Source organism: Nymphalis io, chromosome Z (genome assembly GCF_905147045.1).
Source record: "Nymphalis io chromosome Z, ilAglIoxx1.1, whole genome shotgun sequence".
Classification (NCBI taxonomy): domain Eukaryota; kingdom Metazoa; phylum Arthropoda; class Insecta; order Lepidoptera; family Nymphalidae; genus Nymphalis; species Nymphalis io.
In genome coordinates, this window is record NC_065918.1 from 12,010,616 (window position 1) to 12,037,294 (window position 26,679).

At 30.5% G+C, this 26,679-nt stretch overlaps 1 protein-coding gene across 2 annotated transcripts in view; it reads right to left on the reverse strand.

Annotated features, from left to right (window-relative positions):
- Window positions 1-2,034: 2,034 nt before the first annotated feature.
- Window positions 2,035-26,679, reverse strand: part of LOC126780234 (carboxypeptidase N subunit 2-like) — a 57,045-nt gene continuing 32,400 nt past the window's right edge. The window contains exons 1-2 of one of the 2 annotated variants that reach the window (XM_050504525.1): window positions 19,432-19,482; window positions 2,035-3,912 (exon numbers count right to left, since the gene is read on the reverse strand). In XM_050504525.1, the coding sequence (XP_050360482.1) occupies window positions 2,181-3,912; window positions 19,432-19,463 (1,764 nt within the window). In that variant the 5' untranslated portion in view covers window positions 19,464-19,482 and the 3' untranslated portion in view covers window positions 2,035-2,180. Of the gene's footprint in view, window positions 3,913-19,431; window positions 19,483-26,679 lie in introns of those variants that run through there. The other variant, XM_050504526.1, reaches the window with a different exon arrangement.

Below are 26,679 nucleotides of genomic sequence, written 5' to 3' on the forward strand. Positions count from 1 at the left end.
CGCAAACATAAAATATGTTTTTACTTAATTCATAAGTGAGCAAAAAAGGTATATTTTTGACTTTATTATATTTATAATTTTATCTTACTTATACTATAAAAACCAAGTTTCAGCAACGTTTTAAACTTTTCATTTAAGTCTAAGTAATATTCTGAGCGAAGACAAAAAGGTACAACAATGTTTTTTATTAGCATTGATATAATTTGTGGTTATTTTAATTCATTGGTAATAATTAAAATAGTTCATTAAGTTTTTCAATATTAATTAAAGTTTAGGACAAACATTAAGTTTTAAACAAGATTCGAATTAAGTTTTAAAAATAAAGCAAATGGCTTAAAATGTTGCTATCGCTTGGCTAATACTTAATTAAATATATCAAACAAAAGCCTACACTTATAATTTACAATACGTTTTTTTTACTTTTTTTTAAATATATTTTAAAATTCATCGAAATATATATGGGAGTTCTTACCGAGTCGATTAAATATTTTAATATATGTATGTACATGAAGAATAAAAACTTGACTCTAATAAGAATATCGCAAATTATTGTTAACTACAATGAAATTGTGACCAATATAATGTCTCATATCTTTGTTTGTTTATTTATCATCCAAGCCTATATTTTAAATAAGAACGATATTCGTTAATTTTTTTTTTAAGTCAAATATTTTTCCGAAGCTCGTCTCTTTTTTTATTTTCTTTCATTGGTTAATAAGTATAGCTACGCTGGTACAAATATTTTTTTTTTATATTTTTAATAATGCTTTATTTAAACTTAGTCTAATAAATCAAGCTCCCATGCAGATTTTATGCCATTCAATCAAATTTATAAAAATAACTTGGTTTCATAAAATATCAATGTAAGAATGTTCATAAAATATTTAGACCGATAAAGACGTAAGAAGAAGAAAAGAGGAGAGTTCCATATAAAAATCGAATAAATATATGTTTACATTTCTTTCTCAAAAAGTGGAAATTTTTAGATCAATTTAATGCAACACAAAGGTGAATGAATAACATCATTATGTAAGCAAAGGACACAATCCCATGCAAGTCTCTAATCTACATGGTATGCAAGAAAAGTAACATATTTGAATTTGTTTTCTTTTTCTACTATTAATAATAATAATAATGTCCTCCATACCGATTTTGGCCACGGCGGCCAATCTCAAGAGACATTAGCCAACTGCGCAGGACATATTATACTGCACGTGCGCAAACACAGGTGCACTCTCTATTCTCTAGCTCTCATAATCCGATGGGACGGCAAACCGACACAACCGGAAAGAGTTCAGGCGCAGGACCAACGGCTTTACATGCTTTCTGAGGCACGGGAGTGTACAAACTTCCAACTTTCAGATTCAAAGCTGCTACTGAGAATTTTCCGACAGAAAAACCAAATAACTTTTTATTGGCCCGACCAGGGATTTGAACCCAAGACCTCCGAGTCTGTGGCCTTACATATAGCCATTAGACCAACAAGGTAAGACGCGTAGAATACATTTTTATTAATCTCTATAAGGGTTTCATCCTTATATCCCATTCATTGTATTGCAAAGTAAATACTTCTTAGTTGTAATTTATGCGCACACGTATACGAAAAATTTAATAAAACTAGTGACCAGTGTCAATAATTAATAAATGTAACAACTTCATTTTTTATTTTACATAATATGCATATATTTGAACGATAGAATAACAGTAGTGACTGAGATTGCTGCGAATATTCGACTTATTAAATATATATATATATATTTAAACAAATTGGATAATATTATATTTATTAAGAAGCAAAACTACCGAAATTCGTAACTCCTGAACGCCTACACTCATTAATACCAAGTGTCCTGTACTTTTGTGTCAGGTGACTGTATATTATACATAATATATAAAATTCTAAGTGTAGAAAAATATTTTTCAGTAATTTAGAAATCTATGCCTAAATAATTTCCAAACATTAAGTACTTAGAAATCATTACTTTGATATTAATATATCACTGAAGTTCATATTATTACACCAAATCGTCTTCGTATCATATAATGTCTTTCGGGACACTCGAGAAATTCGTAGAAATGTGTCGAAGTGGAGCAGATTGGAGAGTAGCTGAGTCGGATTGAATTGAGGAAATAGGCACTCGGCGAGCGCGCCTGGGCACCGGCGGAGTGGGAGCGCGATGTTAGCTACTCTTGGTTACCAAATGCACTGGCGCGTGGATTGTTGCAACACTACCCAAATCCGTTCGACCAAGAAGCTCTTCAGGATGTTCATGCTCGTGTCCTCGTCGTTTCTCCTCGTTTGTATAGTATTGTGCTGCACGGCGTCGAGAACAACATAGCGCTGTTGTAACAGCTGCGAGTATTGCTACGCACAATAACATGAGCCCAGCAATTACACTCATTTGAGCTTCATGGGTTGTCGCGCAAAGCTCTAAGCCATCGACTGTGAGATCCCCAAACGATACGCCGTGAAGTCGTAACGGTGAATGACATTTCAATTGGCGAATTGTCATATTAAGAACAGTTGTTGTCATATACACCAGCATGGTATCAGCTGAACATTGATCGCATCGCCAGTGATTCCTCGATAAGTCAACGTACGGTATTGCTTCTAATCTCTGTAAGTCTTCTTCATTTAGGGTATGTAGTCTATTTCTCGATATGTCAAGTCGTTGTAAAAATTTTGTTTTCGTGAGAAGTTTGTAAGGAAAAGTAGTTATTTTATTCCAGGATATATCCAATGCTATTAAATGTTCATTGTATGTGAAAAAATTCAGTGGTATGTCGATTAGTGATAAATTTGCTAATCCGATGCCATGTATTTCTGGTAATATTTGTAGAACAATAGCGATTTCACTAAGTGGTAAGTTATTTCCACTGAAGTTTATGGTTTTCAAAGAATCAACAACAGGAGCGAACGTTTGCAAGTGGAACCTATCAATTTTGTTGTGGCTTATATCCAGATGCACTAGAGCTGTTAAATTTGTGAGGGCAGCGGGCGCCAGCAGGGCGAGACGATTGCGTGCCAATGAAAGCGTTCGTAATTCCCGATTCCTCCCAAACATATTGTCGACAATCACTGATAACTGATTCCCATCCAACTTAAGTTTTTTTAATTTTTTTAAGCTTATAAACTCATCGGATGTCAAATATTTAAATTGATTTTCACCCAAGTCCAGTTCGTCCAAATGAGGAACCAAGTGATATATTTGTGTGTTTACTCTTCGTAATAAGCAACGACGGCATTTAAAAATTCGTAGATGTTGTATATCTTTAAAAACTTCTGGATTCAAATCGGTCAAGGGGTTATAACTCAAATCTAAAAAGATGAGTTTTGCTAGCATACGAAATAACCTCGGTCCTAAAGTAGAAATTTGATTGTGTGCTAGGTTAAGAATCTTTAGAGCGGTCAAATGCCTAAAAGTTTCACTAGGCATTTGTTCAATACTGTTAAAGTCGAGATATAGCTCAGTGAGGTTTATAAGGCCACGGAAATTGTCAGCTCCTATACTTGTAAGATTATTATGCGTAAGATTTACAAGTCTCAAATTTTGAAGACCCCAAAAGGAGTACTGCCCAATGGAAGGGACATTTGAATTTACAATGTGAAGTTCGCGTAGATTGACAAAAGGCGTCGGTTGGGTGAAAATCGGACCAATTGTGAGAAAATTGGGTCGTCCAAGTGGAGCGGAGATTATTACGATTTCGGCTTTGTGGTCTAAGAAGTCGACGGGGATTGATTTCATGTCACCTCTGATACATTCTACACGGAGTGAACTCTCGACCTCTTGGTCGAACGTAGCGTGGCATGAGCATTCGCTTGGGCAGGAGATGTCGGCTCCATCGCAAGTCATCATCAGCATAATGTATGTTATACATATCCATACTTTTAACACAATTTTTCTGGTATTCCTGAAACAAAAAGAAGAAGGTTAATAATTATATTTATAAGTGTACCTATCTTATTTTAGTTATTCTATTTTTAGTACACTAGCAATTATTAAATAATCGGAATTCAATAATCAAATCCAATGTCGGCGTGAGCATTTTAAATATTATATAAAAAAATATATACAATCAAAATTATTTTAATTAATTATTGATGGTTAATTTATGGCTATAGAATATTACATAAATTCAGTTTTACTAATGTCGTAAGACTTTAAGTTATGGGTTCGTCAGTTTGTTAATATTTAAAATTTTACTTGTGATGTATAATATAATAATAGAAGCAATGTTACATCAGGGTTTGTTCAATTATTCTGATTAATATTTTATTTTTGAACCTTTGGGTAGCCGTGTTAAATACATACATATTTTAGAATTTTTAAAGATTTCTCAAAAATTACGGTCCCCGAGAGTTAAATTAAGAGTGCTGCTTGTTATATGATTTTTTTATTATTGATATTTGATTTAAAAAGCATAAAGTTCTACGTGTACTATTATTTTTAGTTTTCAATTCTATGTTCTTCATAAGTCTTGACTAAACTTGAAAATTTAAGGTTAGTAATGTAAAGGACGTAGCGAGTTTCACCCTACCCTACTTTAATAAACTTGGATTCACAGATGGGTCTGTGTTTGATCGAAATCTTTTGTTGCTGCTAAATTATTAACCTGACTAACTGGCTGAGAAGCAGTCTTGTTTACATTTGTATATGATTAATATGACTTTAAATGTTTTAGTATCTACAGAATTTAATAATTATTATTGACTACTTGTATATATATATTTTCGTTCATATATACCTTCAAAAATTGTTACTTATTTTCAAGTTATACAAAAAAAACTTTCATGTTGTTTTATAACAAGTACTGTAGTAACTTCGAACATTAAATTTTATTGAACAAATTACCCTAAATTAAGTATTAAAGGAATGTAATTGCCTTAAAACTGTTGGTCCGAATATCATTTATCAAGTGGAATTAACGCGTTCAACAGAAAAAAAACTTGCCTAAGCCTTCGCGAACTAAAACGAGATTAGGTACTGAAATATGCTACTCGCTTTGTCTGCCGAATTCAAACTCTGTGAAAAATAACTCACAGATAACAAAAGGATTTTTGACGGAGGGTACACGAGATTATCCATTTCGCGGAAGGTTTTTTTTTTATAATTGCATTTATAACGCCTTATGAAAAAAAAACAATTTACAGACGTCTATAATTACCCTTAGCAAATTTGTAAACGTTTTTTTAAAAGATAATTTTTTTATTAAATATTTTGTTTAATTTACAAATATGGCACGAAAGTGATATGGTCGAAAATCGTGTAAAAATAGTAAAAAATTTACCACAGGCAATATTATAATTACACATATTATTAAAAACTTCTATCATTTTGATGATTGATAGAAGTCTATAATAACCAGACAAAAATGTATTATGTAATAAAATTTAAACGAAATATTCCTAGTTATTACATTTGAATAAACGCTTACTACACGATTTATTATACTATAACATACTATATACTATAACAGGCAAAATTGGTTTACTGGTGGTAGAGCTTTGTGCAAGCTCGTCTGAGTAGGTACCACAAACTCAGTGAGTGAGCCAGTGTAATTACAGGTACAGGGGACATAACATCTTAGTTCATGAGTTTGGTGGCGCATTTGCGATGTGAAGAATTTTTTTTATATTTCTTACAATGCCAATATCTATGGGCGTTGGTGTCCACTTACCATCAGGCGGCCCATATGCTCGTCCACCTTCCTATTCTATATAAAAAAAAACATTATATAACTAGTGTTATATATCAATTAAGTTGCACCTGAAGTAATATCATTAATTACATTCGCAAGTTAAATCAATCAGATTATGTGACATATTATATCAAATTATACGTTACACGTTAACTTATACCCGTTAACTATAGATCCGCAAAACATATTAAGACTATGTCACAAAATTTTATGAGTAGCATAATCAAAATACAGCACCAATTTTCAGCTCCAATTTTTATATTCTTGTTAAATATTAGCGATTACTAAAAACAAATGGCTGCTCTTAATTTTCAGTGAAGGAGACTCTTATCAAAGCGTTTTCTCTCCATTCAACAATAAGGAATAGAAGTTGAGAAGACCGATTGATATATTATTAAAAAAAGAAATGATTCAAACATATTATTTTTATACGTATGTTATACTTATATGTATATATATAGTACTGTTTAAAATCTTTATTTATTTAATACGGTTTACTTCGATAACATCGCAAGCTACTTAAAAGCGTTTAATTAAAGCGGATTAAAACCATTGAATAATAGTACGTTAGTACATTATTATTCAATGATTAAAAGCGGTATATACTTTATTTATTATGAATGAAGTAAAATTAAGCTACACGTTTTAACAAACTAAATAATTCAGTGAAACTATCCTCGAGAAGAAATAACTTAAATAGTTCAAACAACTCTCACATGTACGTAATTCAGACAAAGTTTATTCCACAGCGGGATTGTATTGGTTGAAATAAAAAATATTTTTTCCAGTAGCGACGTGTACTGAGATTTTTTTCAATACAACTCCACTTCAAGACAGATTAAAAGGATATATTGCGAACGTTTCTCCTGGCTGCTAGTTAAGAAATTTTACGGTTTGTAAATCCTTTTAGATGGTTGTAAATGTTTTATCAAAAATGTGACATTAAAAACAAAATGTCATTAAATTAGATTTAGAAATAGTATTGTATTAATATAGTAATTTCCTTGTTGGCCAAATGAACTTGAAAGGCTTCAGAATCCGAACGTCCGAGTTCACATCCCTGGTTCACATCCTTGGTTATAGTTACAAATTAGATAATTGCCAGTTTGACACTCTCGCGTCTCAGAAAGCACCTAAAATCGTTGTGTGAGATTACCGTCAGAGATAGTGTTGGTGCAGAAGGGAAACTAACGCTAATTGACTGGTCCTTGATATTGGCCGCAGTGACCGAAATTCGGTCAAGGACTTCGTCAATTCAAAGTTTTTAGTTACATAATATCATATCTATTCATATCTCGGCAAGTAATTTTCACGCGTATTGATATATAGAATCGATTTTAGCAAATAATAATTTCAGCAGATAAAACCGCAGCTACAAATTTTAATCGAGTAATCATTTTTTAACCAAAGCTTCAACATCACACATATTGTCATCTAAGTATTTAGATTTTATTTATCGTTCGAGGTTATTAATTTCCGCCAATATTTTAAATTGAATTTTAAAAGGTCGTTACATAATATATTTTGTAAATTTAATTTACTTTATAATTTAAGAGTATTTATTATCAATGATTTAGTAAAATCATAGTAAATGATTAAATCCAATATTATAATATTAATAGTAAATGTTCATTATAAATTCAATATAGAACAAACTGCTATAACCTTTAAAATTATAAAATAAAATATTTTTTAATTTTGTTCTTATATTTTGTAAACTGGATAATATTGGTGACTACTGGAACTTATTGCTGATTTAATGGACACGTCTTTGATTTCCGCTGATAAATAATAATTGTGTTTTTGTGTTGTGCAGTATACCTGACGATAAATGCCAAACACACGATATCCTAGTGACGTCATATAAATAGTTAATTATCATAATAAACAATGGTATGTTTTTAGAAATTATGTATTTTTGTTTATCCCATATCCGTCATGGCTTTTATCATCAATTATGTATATTCTTAATATTAGTAATGGAATAGTTGATTGGAAAAAGGTTAATCGACGAACTGTTTCCTGGTATACTAACCTATAGATATGATTATTATCATCTACAAGTATTAGCGTCTAATTAATTTATATATAACTAGCAAAACGGCGCGGAAAGACGTTGAAAATTACTAAAATTAACAACTATCAATAGCACTTCCAAAAATCTAATGATGGGTCCATTTTAAAGAGTGGACGTTTTCTTTTATTTTAACACAAATGTCAACTATTTTAACCAGACACATTTAAAAAATATATATTCAGTGCTTAGATTAATACAAATTATTTCACACAGTTCATTAATTCAATAGTTCATGTATTGAATATTAATGAATGCATAGTGAGAAAAGCTTTGAAATTATTTAAACATAAAATAACAATACATATGATCACGACCCACCACCTTGCAATGTTTTCTCGGGATATTTTATTTCAGCTGCAGATTTACTTAGGAATCTACAAATCCATATTTACAAAGGAAAACGTGACCGTCTTATAAAGAAAACATTCTACTTTCAACCAACACGAGACATTAATACAACAAGAATATCTTTCAACCTAGACTCTAGTATGAAATGTTTTAAAAAAAATGTTTGTGATGAATTGTGAAGCAACAATATTATATTACTTTTACAAAAGATAATCCTTTGTTTATCAGTCCTTTTAAATAAAACGCGTATGGAATGTGAAACAACAACACATAATATAAAGCTGCTTTACAAAAGAAAATAAGATTTCTAATTAAAAATTCTTGATAACAATTATAATTTAAGAAGGACGCTAAAATTGTATCTCATATTCTTAGATAAATATACATACGTTCGCAATGCGTTCGTTCAACATTAAGATTTATAAGATTATTCATTTTTGGAGCAAATCGACACGACACAGCACTGTAGGGGTAAATGCTAACCTTCACCTATTTGAATGTCACTTTAATAAATATAAACTACTTTTTTCACAGTCAATCCAATCAACCAATAACAGAATCAAAGATGTCTGAGATTCTGATGTCTCATATTAGCTCATAAGCTAAAACATAAATGTTTTTATATTCATTCGCCGATTTAATATTTTAATAAAAGTTTGTGAATGAATATAATATATACGATAAAATAAACGTCCGTCCTACGAAAAACTTTTTATTGCACGTAAAAAGTGTTGTGGTACGTGAAATGATGTCCAAACTCCAATAAAAAGTTGAGTAATCATTTAGGCTGTCAGCTTGCGACGACGGTTAAATACGGATTTCGTGAGTTTTTCCGCTATCAAAAGGTGAAATTTCTCTCATTATTTCATAATAGTATGGTCAGATTGCATTGAAAAAATTTACAACTTGAGTAAATGGCTTTAATTATATTAACCACGCTAATACAAAAGAAATCCTTCCTGGATTAATTTACGGCTCTAAAGATACATTTCGTTAAAATTTTCTAAATCTAATTTAAAATGGTAAAACTAGATTTTGGTTAATTAAATCTTCCATTACTTAATATTCAACACTAATACTCAATATTAAGTAGAGATTATTGGTATTTGTGTTTATAATTGATATATTTAGTCAATAGCATATACACTACATACACTGAATTGGTGGAAAGAGTAAGAGTAAATTTAGATGAACATCATACAGTGTGCTTTTGAAATATTTTAAATATCGTAATCCTCATTCGTTCTCCAGACAAAAATAAAATTAAAGGACTGCTTTATATAAAAAAAATATATGCACAATAAATTTAATTCTAAATATAAATACAAAAATATAATGACTGAAATAGTTATTTATCTTTGACATTTTATCCACTATTAGCCCTTTTCGATCATCGTAAGCACTTGTTTAATGAGCAAGTATAATGAGCACTTGAAAACTCCGCCCCTTAATCTCAACGAAATAACTTTAACGTTAAAATGCAATATATTTCAATAACAACAAGATCACCTTCAAATACATGCAATATTTTCCTTGACATTAATATAAATACATGCCATTATTATTAATTAGAATGTTATAAAAAACGTATTCATAATATATTTTAAATTTATGATTTACATAAGTGTTAAATAATAGTTCTTATATGCATAAACAATAATTATTCAATGCATTTTTAAATAATATGAAATCAAAAGTATTTATCTATATGATTTGGTACGAACATTTCGAATATGTCATTATATAAGATTTAAAAAAAATTGTGGTAGCACACATCCGTCGATATACAATGTCATTGCGAGGGTTGGCAGAATATTCACAGACCGTCGAGTCCGAATCAATTTCTACAAAACGAAGGGATACTAACATTCACCCCATTCGCAGGCATTCTGACGCGAACGGCGTTATCGGTGATTTGAATTTGCTATGAATACGATTAAATATTTTCACACATCACACACGTGAACTTCGTACATATTTTTATTCAGCTACAACATGTCATGTATGTATTCGCATACATATTATATCTATTTTTATTTGTTTGATCTATAAATTGTTCATTCGATACTATAATAATCATATGTTTCCTCTACTAATTTCTAGATTTGTTCTAAATCTGGGTACGGCAGTAACAAAATTAGTAAGACTCGGAACTGTCAGTTGTATATAAACTGGTGGGGTGTTTTATTGATTTTTTCATTGTATTTGATTTTATCATTGTATTTGTTTTTGTGTGACCACATTGCACACATTATCAATCTAAATTAGCATTAATAAATAGTCCCACGTATCTTTAATCACACTGTTTCACTCGCCAAGAAAAAATAAACCAAATCATAACATTTTTGAATAATACAATTCATGTATAAAAAAATAAGTATCACTCGTCCTTACTAAAACAATTATATGTCTGGATACTGTCATTACAACAGGAATCATTCCCCTTTGGAGCCCCATGCCACGGAACAAAACAATACGAATAATAGTTAGCCAGTTGATTTTTTGCCAGTGGTTATCTATTATTAACGTAGACAATCGCTACAGTATACAATTGTACCGTGCCGCAGTAAATTTTATTTTAAAATAAAACTAACGATAATTTTTTAAGTGGATATTTCAAAATTTCGACGTTATTTTGCGGCTATCTTTTATTTGTTTATCGGCATGCTCGTTTTTCTTATAGTACGCAATGGATAAAATTTGTACGTCACCTATTGAGCGCTGATGATACAATGCCAAAAACCTTTACGCAAATGTCAACTGCCCAAACGATCAAATCAATGATAAACGAAGAACGTGGAACGAATATGTGGTTACGTATTCCAGATCTATTATTTACATTTCATTAAACATAAATCTCTGATAATATCTTCATAAACACTATATCAGTATTTGGATAAATAAGGAGATAAAAACGGTGTCGCTTTGTTGTACATTTATCAAAATATGTAGAAATCATAAAGCAAAGTTAGTCGCGCCCAAATAATATATGATCGAACAATATCGTGATGTAGATGTCTTAACGGTTCATTAACCACTGAATTCATCTAAACGATGTCAATTAACCGAACACTAATGTATGAAAAAGCGTATTTTACCGCGACTTTTCTTCTCCTTATACCGAAAAAATACCTTAAAATTATCCTTTTTTTGCAATCCGCTCAGTATTAAGCTGAAGACTATAAAACAATTAAAATCGGTTTCATACAAACTCATTATCTCTAGGTTAATTGGATTGCAGTGAAATAGCACGAGCAATCATTATAGAGCCTACTATTACTATTAATATTTTTTTTATATCAACCTATATATGTAACCTATTGAAGTAAAACCTATTTTTAAAAATAAATATTCGAATACATTCTTATTTCACCTTATTATTTATTTTAGAATCAGATACCAAGATTATATACAGCAGTGCTTTTATGTAAGAGCTCAGTTCGTATCTCACTTGTGAAATGTTGAAAGCCATCTTACGGTGATACGCTATTTTGGCTCATGTATACAAATGTTTTTTTTTTTAATATATATTGTCAATATAGCATCACTTTTTGACATTTCGAGATCGTGTTCTTCTTGCTTTGAGCTTAGTTTGTTCATACAGAATATCTACTGTTACGACTGACAGCCTGATATATAGCATTTGTATATTCTATGTCAGTTCTAAAAAAAATATTAATTGAGAAGTTGTTATTGTAATATTCATTTCGAATGATTTTTATTTTTATTTTTCATTCGTTTGATCATTTTTTCTTGTAATTATCTTACAAATCTTGAATGTGGTGGAATTACTTTTCTAGTAAACCATTAATTTTATCATATACATATTAATCTACTCAGCCCGAAGACATTTCACTGCTGAACAAAGGCCTTCTTGCTTAAGTCTGAGAGCTTAATACACCACGCTGCTCCACCGCGTGTTGGTGACTACTTTAATTTGACACATGATTTCCTCGCTATGTTTTCCTTTACTGTCGATCTGTACACAGAATTCACAGATAAACACGGAAGCACATACGAGTATTGCGCAAACAAATTTATTTATCTATACTATCGTAGCTGGTTTAGCTTGATTAGGCTCTCTCTAATTGCTCTGACATTTGTTTGTCAAAAGCTGCAATAATTGAAAGAAACACTTTTTTCAAGTAACTTTTCAGGCGGCACGTTTCAAACGTACAAATTGGAATTCAATTGACATTGCGCAAGACAAAACTGTTAATTGTCGTGCTAAAAATGATTCAACGGTCAATGTTTATTATTGGTTTGCCTTATTCCACGTAACATCTTAACAGTATTTTGAATTTACTATGCTTATTGATTTTACATACTTAAAGTTTTTGTTGCAAGTTATTAATCTATATATATAACAATATGGCTTTATAGATTGACAATTAACGAAATATCTTAGTTTGCGATTGACTCATCTGCCTTCATATTACATTATTAATATATTATATTTGTAATATGAAGGCAGGCAAGCAGAATATTTTGCACAGATCAAACAAATCAAGTCGAAGACAAAGAGAAATGATAACCCCTCCTAAATCAAACCTAATCAATAATAACGCAAAATAATTTTTTATTTCGCTTTCACATTACTAAATGAAAATTACCTCAGAGTCTCTATGTATTTTAGCTTTAGCTGCGCTTTGATACTGTCAGTCCGGAAATTACTTTATATGTACATAACAAATATATTAATAATATCTGATCTCATCAATTTTATCACATTGTAACCCAGACGCAGAGATAGTTGTGAGCCTTTCTGTACTGTAATCTCATAGGATCTATTACATTTTTAAAAAATAAAAACCATTATTCTAGTCTATAACGTAATCATAGTACGTTTCATGATTATTATTTTTTTTACTATAGAATTAACAGAAACTGTCCAGGAGTGTGTTTTGGAAGCTTCATCTAAAAAGCATCTATTATGCAAACACGTCCTAGAGACAGTTGAATTTTACGAATATGTAGGTTGAGTATAAATATAAAAATATTTATAAAACGTTTACAAACAAAATTAATTTAAGTACTTTCCTTTTTTCAACGTACGATTTTCGACCACAATTTGATTCCATTATCTTTAACCACTCAGAAAAGCATTCTGAGTATACAAGAGTGGCAAGTTTTCCAGTAATGCCGGCATCGGATACCCGTTACCCGAATCCCTTCCGTTGATCGCGACAACTTCCTATCCAGACAAATCACATTTTTGTTTGAGGCACCGGAAAATCTCAAACGAATATCTAAAGCTCTTCTTCTAAGAGTTTTTAGAATAGGGAAATGATCGACCAAAACAACGATTTTTAATGGCTACGTATATTTTTTTCTAATCAATGATCAAAATGTTTGAGTATTTAATATAGCAATAAACTTAGATCAACAAGAAAAGATTAACTTTTAAATCGTCGCTATACAAAAAAATAGTGTCACAATAATTTACATTTTTACTTGCCAAGACAAAGAATTTTTTAGAAAGGTTTTTGCATGTACGATTAAAAATAATATTATTAAAAACAGAAATAACACGCAATCTGATATGTAGAGAGTGTTCGTTATTTAAAAATACTCCAATCAGTATTCGTTTCCATAAAAGAGCACAGATTCGAGTTATCCTCGCCTCTTAAATCTCCAAGCATCTTTTATTATTATTTTTCCGTCACGAATATTAGTATGAATATTTATTAGATAGATCGATGCATGAATAATGCAGGCGGGACCCGTTGCAGTACGCTAGGCCTATATTCGTAAAGCACCGCTTCTCCGCTCACCCGAATTCTCAATGAGATACCCTAATGTCGGCCATATAACTGTAATTTGATGGGCATTTCCTCGAACACTAAAGTGGATAAAAGGAACTCCTTTTGAATCACTTTGTAAGCGCTTAATTAACGTTTAACTTGCATAGTAAAATGCAAACTACGTTGATGGGTGTTTGCATTAATTATTTAAAGGAGCTGAATAGACTGCTCTAGTTATAAATGTTCAGAATTTAATTGTTTATTTAAGGATATGAAAATGAGATATTTATTTTTATCAATTTTATAGACATATTATAATATCATGTTGTTCCATCGAAAATGTATTAAATAATTTCGCGATTTTATGAAATAAACATTATTTCTATTAAATCGCACTGGCGATAAATAAATAATCAAATATGTAATTGAAAGTGTTATTTTCTCTCAAAATATAAAGCCGATGTCTATAATAATATCATCAACGCTTAAAACGTTAAAATATAACTGCATATTTTATTCACAAATAACGATTGGACAAATTAATTATTATCCATTGCAGCGGGCTTCGTATTTTAATGTATCCAATGTAATGGTTCTGCAAACACGGATTCCAAGCAAATCCAGCGGGATTAGGCGTAGCGTGCAATACTGCGACGTTCCTATTGCTCTGTTAATGCGCGCTCTTGCATTTTACAAGCCAGGCTTGGATAACTTTAGCCAATAGCATTAAAACTACGAAGCGCAAGTTAAAGATTTTACAATGATAATTATAGTTTTTCGTAAATTACTTTTGGAATTTGTCCTTTTTATTTAAATATATACGACAAATTGAGTGCATGTTCGAATTCGAGCTTTTAATTAAATCTATTAAATACTCACGTAACCAAACATTACGTGAAGCGATCTCAAAGCGACGAGCATAAAACAACTATTTACACAGCATTAAAACATTCATTTGATATAGGCCCAGAAATTGGCCGACATTCAGCAGCAGTCGGCGTCGTAAATGACCAACTTTAGTTGACACGAACTTGGCCGACAACTTTAGCACATCGTATAAGTAATTAGCCGGTCACGTGCCAAATAAAGCGAGCCTTTCCTCATACTTAAAGTTAGTACGTGTAGAAATTATGGATGAGTTGATTAACCAAAGTTTTACTAGTTAAAGGTTATGGGATTCAAAAGAATCATAAGCAACTGTATAAGGTCTAGTATGTGATTATGTGATGGTTAGTTTATGACATTATATTTAAGAAATTAACGAAACTTGACTGTTGATACAAAATTGAATAAAGGTTTAGCTTGCGTAGCGTCAGCCGCTGGGGCTTAATGGCAAACATGCAATAATAAATATTTCTTACACTGTCTACCACCGCCCGATAACCACAAACCACCTTGTGGCATATTTATTCACCCGCCTTCTTATACTAATTAAAAATGAGTTAATATATTACAACTTAAAATATCACTTTAAATGAACAACTGTTCCAATTCTCAAACAGTTGAATGACAGGTGAAGTAAATGTCTCTTTATGCAAACGTTTATTGCGAGACAAATATTTAACTTCACTTATACAATTTTACATAAAATATTCTCCAAGTCTGAAGGCTCTGAAAGAAATACAAAATGGGAGTCTCGTAATACATAAATCATTTCAACTCCGGAATTCTGCAAATGAAATATTATTATAATATATCAAATGTATACTTAGGGAGAGTTCAGAGTCTTCTTGAGGACATTCAAAAGTCGTAATTTAAATCCAAATAATGCTAATTAAAGGAAAACTTAGTATAAAGATCGAAATTAAAATATTACTTGCAATATATTTAACATAAAAAAAAATTTATTTTAAATAAATTGAATCAAATATTTGAAGCTCTAAATAAAATTGCGGCCAAAGATATTTGCTTTTTTATATTTTCATCACCATCTCTCTTATTTAACCTGATTTTACTGCTCAAAATGAAACAGAGTTTTATATTATCCCTCGAATAAAGTCAGTTTAAATCCAGACAGCATTGTTATTCAGTTTGAGATATCAGTGTCACTGACCCTACTATCAATGGACGGTAAAAAGTCGCGTCTTGGGAATATACTTCCTTTATCTACTAAGGTGGCGACGCGGTGGCTTTGAAAACAATTTATGGTGATCGAAACACAAACCTTTATTCTCTTAATAACTTCAAGAGAAAATGACAATTATTTTTCTTGTTATTAGGGTGATAGTGGCGTGAATTTTTTCTTGCGAGATAAGCAACTTAATAGCCTTTGTAGTTACGTGACATCATAATCAAATGTGTTGTTACTGGGACTTTGTTTGGGAATCGTAGGAATTACAAATATTATCGTATCATTTTTATGTTATCTTCTTATAGCATCGTAATTATGAAACAATTTTATTGATTTCAAGAATATTTTTTATTAAATTGCAATGTAAGCTAGTTTTTACTGGTGACTTTATATTTTTATAAAATTAAAAGTAGACAAATAAAATCAATTAAATAAATGTGCCGATTAACTTACGAAAATTTAAAACATGTCCATTTTTGAATTATATCCATAAAATCTTTAATTTCCGAAGGTAAAAATATCGTATACGTTGCTACAGAATATGAGATATCGTCTTGCTGAATTTCCTAAAAATCATTTACCGATTTAAATGTGATACTTGCTCATGACAATAAGAATGTCAAATAGGGAATGATTTAAAACAACTTTTCAAATATATTTTTAATAACTTTATCATATTTAAAGAAAGCAACACTAATTCATTTTTGTTGCATTACACGAACATTAAAACAAAGCTGATTGTTTTGAGCTGATTAAACGTGATTAGAATTAAATTGTATTGATTTTGTACAACTACCACTATAGAATTTATTGATACTAGTTACACCTGAATATTTCTCTTTCTTTATTTATAACTATTATTCACCAAACAAAGTATTAGGCTAATTAAATGAACAAAGTAGAAATTGCATTCAAAATTGCATTTACATAAGAAAGTCCAACACGTTTATTCATTCTAAAACCGACGCTATCTCTTTAATAAACGTGAAATTATTCCATATTTCTATCTTTCTCTCTCACTTTCTCTTATTCTCTATCTCTTATTAATATTGTTACGACAGATTCGTCAAATATAAACAATGAGATTCCTTCGAGACACTTTCAACGACACTTAGGAAGTAGTAAAAAAACTAGATAAATTAATCTGGAAAGAACGGAACGGTAGTATCATTAAATTCATTGCGCTTGGTGCTCCGTTATACAGAAAACTATGTACTTTTCTTTACAAGGATTTAAGGTAAGTGGGAAAGTGTATAATTATTTAATTTATTTGAAAAAAAGTAAAACAAAAACTACTAAAGTACTAATTAATTAAATTTCCATGAAAATATTATTTGTTATTACATATCTGTTTTTTTATTTACGACTAGACACAGCTACTTAACCATATTATATTATTTTTAATAACATAAATACACTTATATTTAACAAGATGTATAATTTTAGTTCAAATTTCAAGGATGCGCTTATACTATGTGTTCAGATAATATAAAGCCTTGTTCCGTGAGGATAATGAGCATAATATAAAAAATGACCGCGGGTTAAGTTGAGGAAGCTTTATCGTTATTATTTATCTCTAGAACAGATCTGTAGACGTTTGCCTTCGTTTCATCTTTATTTTACATGACCTTGCTCAAAATTCCCTTTACTCGATTTTCTTTTAGGAGTTTACCTACCTAAAAGATACATGGTTACATCTTATTATATGCTTGCGACAACAAACCTTTTTTAAATTAAGAATTACTAAACTAGTTTTGCACATGGTTTCCCTCCCTCTCCATCTCAAACCTGGGTGTGTCATAAAGTCAGAAGAGAATTGGTGCCTGGCAATCAACTGACCAAGTTATTTTAACATCATCTGCAGTATTTGTCATATTACTTTTTATATAATAGTATCAGGGAATATATTTTTAAATATTAAATATAGTTGTTGTAATTTGCAGAGTTTTGGAGTCAGCGTCCATCGCAACTATTTTTGCAGCGGTCACAGCAATTTCACTATTATTGGTTATTTTTGGATACAGTAACTACCTTTGCATTTTAATTGGATTTTGAAAGTGCAATGGAAATAAAAAGCTCCATATAGGTTGAAGTCCGCGACTTGCTCCCGATAAAATGTTCGTGTCAAAACTACGTCGCACTACCCCGAACTGTCCGTCAGTTTCAGTAGTTTGTAGAAATGTAATTGCTCCGAACCTTCAGTCTATCGTTATGACAGACTCATTATCTTTTTATGGCATTTCCCTATGAAAAAGTTTAGCAAATGCAGCTGTAACAGCTTTTGTGACGTTTGGTCTTAATGTATCTAGCTCTATTATATAATTACAGTATGATTTTAGGGATTGCCTGCTATCCATATTCCTTAAGTTTAAATTATTGTAATAAAAATCTTTATAAAACAAGATAATGAGGTTTGCTTTGATGTTTTATGAGATGAAGATGTGACAATTGGTTTGGATCTCTGTTCCGCAATTGCATTGCAACATGAGATTTGAACCCCAACCCAAATTGAATTTGCTTTACTTTTAGGATATTGAAAAAAAAAATTTTTTCATCTTACTTTCTGTGTTCATAACACTTTATAATAAGTTCATTCTATGATATTAAACCCAAAAGATGACTTTTGTTTTAATTTCGCTGGAAAACCCTTTTATGCGTTCTTCACAGGTGAAGCAATGAGAAGGGGTATGTGATACTCACTGGCTAAATGCCAGAATACCTTCTGTAAACTAGTGGTCCCTCTTCGTCTTTGGAATGATCGCTTGTGCATGCTACCGTGAATTTGGTAATATTGCACTTAACTTAAGTTTTGCATAGCGATACGATCAATCCATTGTTTTGAAAGCATTTGTTTTTCAGAATATATTTTCTTTCGTCTTTATTCTTCAAAAGCAAACACTTTTCAAATCTACATTTGTTGCAATTTTACTTTTGCCTTGTAATCTAATATTCTTCATGTACATTAGACTAGATTCTGGTAATTAATAACATTCAAAAGCGTTATTTATCTGAAGAAGATGAAATATTCGGTTTTACATTTGACGCTATCGTAAAATAAAACGTGAATCACATATTTTATTTTGCGCTAACATAGCTGTAACGGAAAGCTAGCATGGATTGTCGGTACGGTTTGATCGGAGAATGTCGTGATTTGTGAATACAAATGTGGTAAATTTCTAGGTATTAATAGTTCTTGGGTTGTCCAACTTATTATACCTTCAATATAAAATATAATAATCGGATTTTAGGTATTCAACATTGTCATTCATAAGGTGTTAAGTAACCGATCATTAATAATGGTTTGAAATCTATATACAAATTAGAAAGGCGATATTTTTAACATTATTTATTTTTTGTATTGTAAATAATTAATATTCAAAGAACCCCATATCTATTTACCAGTAAAGCATGGGTTGTGTTGCTCTATATTCAACACCACGTTGAAAGTCACTTAAAATATATATTTTAAATAAAAAACTCTTCTGACTCACCTACAAAACGAAATATATCCTACACTACACATTGCTACGGAGCAGTATATCCGTTCGCTTCGACGCTGTAACGGCGACTAATTAATAAACAACACGGGGTGCAAGGCGCGCGCGCATTATGTTAAACATATACAAACCGTATTCAACGACCCACCTATACCCATAATCGACTTTGGCAATTTCGTCGCGAACATAATTTAAAAAATAAAACTGCAATTTTATTTTTTTATAATAATTATCAAATGTTTGACATTTTAATTTAAATAAAACAACAATTCCCAAGCAACTGAAGAATATAACATGGGAACGGACTTATTTGGGTTTATGTAATTATGAAAAGGCGAAGTAAAATTACATTACAATGTTTGAATTATTTTCAAATACTAAACCTACTAAAAAAAGTCCAATTTTCAAAGACAAAAAGTTGGCACGAAACTGTGGCCTATCAGAGTGTAGGTGCCTTTTAAGCGAGAAAGTCTAGACTGCTAACACACGGTTGACTTGCTGTGCTAAATATATGGATAGATATAAAAGAACAACGTGTCGCTCTAATGTTTAAAAGGTCAAACTAGTACAGCTAAAAAAAATAGTTTATTTAAGTATATTCATTTAGTGTTGTAATTTTTCTTATTGTTGTTATTAAAGGTATTATAATTTAAGCTACCAAATTAGCTAACCCATTTATAACAAATCACAGTTTTTTAAAACAAAAAGTGTAAATAACACTAGAAATTTTTGCATAATAGACAAACAAAGGTTCATTTTGATAATCATTTAATAGAGTAAATTTTGTTTAAGCATTCCTAGATTCAATTTATTGAAGACACTTTTTTTTTAATAGCTAGTTGATTTTTATTTAACTACTTAAACTAATTTTAAATATAAAACTTAACTGACAAGTGAAAAACTGGTCATAAAAATTACTAATTCGCTAAATAAATTTGAAAATAAATATACTATAGGAACCCCGAACGAAACCACGATCAAAGTGTAGTTGATTTTAAATAGGTCGCAAATCTCGTCACCATTATATTACAGACCCCATTTGGGGTCCTTCCAACCCGACCCTACACTAGCATTCTACGCAGCTGTCTATAATATGGAATCCCTCTGAGTATTTGTACAATGGGTCTATACATTGATTTACTTATACAATTCAAGTGCTTAAGACTGTAACAATAAGGATCATAATACAATAACGGTTACACGTCTTCATCGATGCAGTACTGTCGCCATGATATTCAAAAGATTCACAAGCGATTACTACGTCCGTGACATTCACCATTTATCGTGATGCGTAGATTAACGCTTTATTGCGTTTTATTACAAACTAGGAAAGTGTCACTTCTGACCGTTTCTGAACATTTTACTTCTGAACAGTTTTAACCTTTAAGTTTATGATATTATTTTGATCTATAAACAGATTGCAGAGTTATGTAAATAATATAATCACATATATATTTAAAAATATGTCTTTTGTTTATTGAGCGGCGTTGTACCGTAATTGAAAATATTTGCACAAGCACAAGTGATAAAATATTTTTTATTTTGACATTAATGATGCTCTCATAGAAAAGAGACCAGATTTTATTTATAATTTGGGCCGATATCATCAATGTCCTTTGTATCCTTTAAAATATTATTAATCATATTATACCAAACAGTAATGCGCAGAATATTAATAATACATTTATCAGATTGATAATAATAAGATTGATTAAAGTAATTTGAATATGGAACAGAAATAGAATGCAACGAACTATGGCTTTGAAATGAATGGTGTATTTCGTAATTCACCCCAAAAATAAGTTACAGTAAAAGTAAGTAACATTCAAGTAATAATATATGTCGTTGTTACAGTTCTGAGTTCGCAATCTCTAATTGCTTCGTAGTCGCATGTGTCCTTAGAATTCCTTTGACAGTTATCAGATCAAAAAGGCGACAAGGGCATTCATTCGACAGGCGACAAGGGAATAAGGTATAGAACGCGAATAAAAATCATTAGAGACCATAAGTGCGTATAAGAGTTTAAGATTTATTTATCTATGTTAAATATGTATGTATCTGTATGTACATCGCTTTCTATAAGGGATATTTATATTCGGTGTTTAAAACTTCGTCTGAAAGAATAACTTTTTTTTACAAGTAGCCGCGAGTCAAACAATAGCTTTATTTTGTAAAGCTTGTTTGTGAAGTCTCAATGGGCGCGTGATTTCAATTACAAAGGACTTTCAAGTTAAATACAAAGTGAAGTTTGCTGCGGGCATTTAGGTTTATATGATTAATAGGCCATCTAAACACACGGCCTCAACTGATCACGTAACGAAGACCTATTGACTCGATTATAAAATTTAAGTAAATATAAAAAAACGGTAGCCCGCAGTTTGCACATAATCTTTGTGGAAAACAAGTTTTGTAAAAGTTAAATTGGATTCTTAGATAATGAAACTTGAACAGTAGGGGCGATATGAACGAATATCCTGAAAGTTTTAACGATTAATGCATTTTTATAATGGAAAAAGTTTAACATGAAAATTAATAATATATATAAATATCGTGTTGAATAATTATGTGAGTTCATCAAGTTTTAATACATATATTTAAACACCTGATTTTAAATCGCTAACTGAATTTATTTTCCTTACAAAATATGTTATTATTTGTGATCAATCTCTTAGGTTTACGATAATCTTAATTAAATTGCATAGATATTTTACTAGTAAGTAAAGTAGTAAATGCGTGCATGCGTCGCGCTGTATATTTTGGTAGGTAATATTGGTACTCGCTGCAAGCACCTTACAAACTTAACTTATCGCTCGCAAAATGTCAATGTAAACTATTAATGCAGAAAACAGTGTATGCAAATTAATGTACCGTGCGAAGTAATATATGATTTATTGGTAACTATGCGTTCAGTGATGCTAATGGTTGCCCGAAATCCGTTGACATGATGAAGCCGACAGAAATTAAGCCGGTCAGCGTTGAATTTATAATGTATTTGTTGCGTGCATTTTTATTATAGAACAAGTTATATCATTTGATTACTTATACTTAATAAAGTTCGCCATTACATGATATTTTTTTAAAATTTCGAAGTTATTGTGTATATAGAATAGTTTTTAATGATTTATAAGTAACAAAGAAAGCTTAGACTCATTAATAATATAAAATCTCCTTAAGCTGAAACAAATTGAGATTAATTAAAAAATAATCACAGAACAAGGCCGCTTAGGCGAAGATCGCAAGGAACGAATAATTTGCGTACTTTCGTTTAAATTGCCTGCCATTTAAGCGATCGTCTGTTAATTATTATAATTATACAATTAATATAGTCGAGTTAATAGTTTTATTTTTTTAGTAATAAACCAAAATTTATATTGATTATATTTTTAGAACTATTATTTTATATCAATATTTGTTTATGTAACGTTAAATAAATAATATTGTTCTTGCTATTTTAGACACGTTTAGATTACGTCCTTATGTTTTTAACATTTACGAGAGAAGTGGCTCCGAAATTATACATTTATGTCGAACATAAGTGAGTTCACTTGTTCGCAGAGTGATCGATTTTGACAAATGACTTTTCTGATAGCTCTTCTTCATCTCTTGAGTTGTGGGTAATATTCGATTACACATTAACGGACTGCATTTGGTTACTAAATTATATAAATTACACATGTAATAAAATTACATAACAAATCTTTCATGACTAATATAACTTATGTATTAATTAAAAGCAGGCTCAATTAAGAAACCTTAATTTGACTTTACAGTTCAACTTTAATTTGACTTTACAGTTTCAAAATTTCATTTACACTTTTAATAAGAAAATATGATTTAGTACGAAACCCTACTTGCTAATTGTGTAGAAATACATAATTGTTTGTTACACGAGTCGCGGGTGAAGGCTAAGTTCATAAAATTACTCTTTAGCAAGTTTTTGATCAATAGTTGTAAATTACAGGTTATTTGAATCATTTTTCTTATAATATGGTCGATTACTGATATAGATAAAGTTTATTGAAGTTTGTGCTACAGAATGTTAAGTATTGTGTAATAAATTCTCACATTTGAATACAGATATACCGTGATCAACCACATGTCTAAGAAACGATTAGTTCGTTTAATAATATAATCATCATAAGGAAATGGCGTGGGATTACGTTCAGGAAGGGTAAGGCGAGGCTTACGAAGCATCCAAGTTTAGGCCGATCCACTAATTTAATGATTTTTCACTTGAATTCCTTTTGATTTCATTACATAAAAGATTTAAAAAACATTTATATTTATATAAATACTATAAAGCACTAAATACTATGAATAATGCGTTTATATGTAAATCAAATTAAGCATTTTCATTCATAATATAATATTATAAATTTAAGCCTAAATGAAAATTAAAATATATCCTCAATAATAATAATATATGAGTGTCTTAAATATATGTTATCGATGAATAATTTTGAGATAAATAGATAGACGAGTAAATTGAATTCGATGCTGTAAGTTTTAACTTCTTAAATTGAAAGCCTTCGTTGAGTAAGTGGTTTCGATGATAGTAACCGGCACCAAAGACTGAATAGTTCACTTAATCGATAACCAATAAAACGCTTCAATAATTCGCTTAAGATTGAACATAAACTTCAGTTACGAATTTGCTGAGTCAGTCTTAAATATATAGATCGTTTAATGAAACATATTTAACTGGAAGATCTAACATTTACAATTTTAATATTGATTTTCAAATTTGTTCATAAATAATGACCGCGTGAAATGATGACAATCATCATAAATTATTATTTAGCAAACGATAACATAAAAGGTTAATTTGACGGCCTCATTTCTATATATCTATATTTTAATATTTATTACAAAAGTTCATAATATATATACTTTTTTCACAAAACATGTTTAAATTTAAACAGTAATTCGATATATTACATTGGATGAAACAACATAGAAAACTGATAAGTTTAAATCCAAGTCATGTTACTGAGACAATTCTTATTATATTATTTTTGCTTATTGTTTATTTGTTGCTTAAAATTCATAATATAAATCGTTTAGAACTTTATAGTAGTGAGACATTACATTTATAAACAAATTAATCACACGAAGCTAAAAACTGTTAGTGAACTGAACACAAATCACTCAAATTCAGGGCTAATAGAAAAGAAAAAATAGAAGATCGTGAGACATCATTGCCTGATCAATAGATCCTTTCAGAATAAATAAAAATACATTTGCCAAAATACAAGGCGAGGGTCGGGACTCGCGGTCATAAAAGGAACACATTTGTGTTGTTTTCTTCGAGATCTTAGAGTTTGTTCAATGGATTACATACGGTTATAATCTGGGGATATACAATAAGCCTTAAAAAGGCAATACGTAACTTAAGCTTGTGAACATTATCGTTTCGTTTTCGAAATCTAATTGCGATGAAGTTTTTAGAAATAATCTTTTTACGGTGAGACGATTTACTTAACGTCACGTCAATCAAATAAGAAGCGTCATCTTTAAGGTGAGACCGTAAGAACCAACAAGGTCAAGGTTCTTATTAGGCATTCAATTCAAAGTACTCTTTTATTGATTTTCTCCGTCAAAACTAGTTATGACTGGGTGTAATTTCTGACTGTAACGTGAATGCAATGCTTTATGTTTCACAGGAGATTTTAAATGTCTCTTGTGATAATAATAATACTGGCTCACTCACCCTCCAAACTAGAACTTATCAAAATAAAGTATTGTTGGGTGGCTGAATAATAGATGTGTGGGTGGTAATAACCCAGACAGGCCTTTAGCAGGCCTATATAAAAACACTAATAAATTATTGTTGAATAGTATTCAAATAATATATAAAAATATATAAACCTTTAGAATTTTTAGTAATTGATAAATAGAATTATTTGCTAAGTTTAAAAATAATAATGAAATTTGTGATTCTAATATAGTGCACAGAAAGTATAACGTAGGTGTAAACAATGGGGCTGACATAAGTGGAGCTCCATCGCTAATCGATGTCGACCGGGTGAACAGAAGCTATTGTTTTATCTCAGACATAAGTAACTGTTTTAATACAAACGTGGTTTAATTATGACCTATTGCAATATTATATGACAAGATATACACTGCATTCATTTCGTTTTTGATTTTTCCAATCAATATTTACATTCATATGACAGAAAATATTGAAAGTGCTAACTTCTAATCTTAATAATTATTTTTTTCACTTTTTTGAATGGTCAGGTTTGGCTTTAATAATAAGACAAACTTCGAATAACAAATAATCAATGTCCTCAGTCAGGCGTGTTATACATTACATATCAAAGTAACATTAAAAAAATAATATATATGTATGTATAGTCAACAGGATTTTGATCAAAATCATATCTTTTTCATTTTCTCGTAATGATATTGGTAGCAGTCAGTTCCATATCACAATGTAGAAAATTATCATACAATGATTTGTTTTTTGAACCAACTTGAAGATATCGAGCAGGTAACTCGCCTTCATTTATTGGACAGATGATTCCTAGGATATTTGATCACGGCAATGTGATTTCTTTTTGTGACTCTTGTGGAGCAGTTGCAACATGTTTGATCCTCAGCCACATATTTGATCCTCATTTCATGATTGGGACGATATGAGAATCAGAAAATGACTAAACAGCAAACAGAATACCTTAAGTCTTTTAACTTCTTTTGTCACAATGAAGTCTCCTAAATTCTACCGACAATCCTGTATTGATTTATCTCGATCACATTATTCCCCTGGTGGATATTGCTCTAGTATTTTCTAACCCGCCCCTTTTCTATGTCCATCACCACGACCATCTAAAGACATATTTATATAAGTAATTGAAATATCCGGTAGGGCTGCACAAGCATCGTTTATTCGCATCGTCAACTGTAAGCAATAGTCACATCTGTTGACAATAGCAACTACAATAGTGACGTCGTCAGAAGTTAAAACATTATTAAATTAAGATTTGTACATTTAACATTAAAGCATTATACTTATTTACGTCAAACTTGCCAAAAATACATGTTGATAAATAATTCAAATAATTATTTCTTCAAAATGACCTGTCAAATTATATACCTTACAAACTAACTTTCAATTTAAAATATTTTCCAAATATTGGCCACAAGTGTAACTAATCACAGACAAGTAAGCTTTAGTGTTGCCATAAAAAATCAAAATTATCTTGCCGCTAACAAAATATTACATATCAACAAATGTGA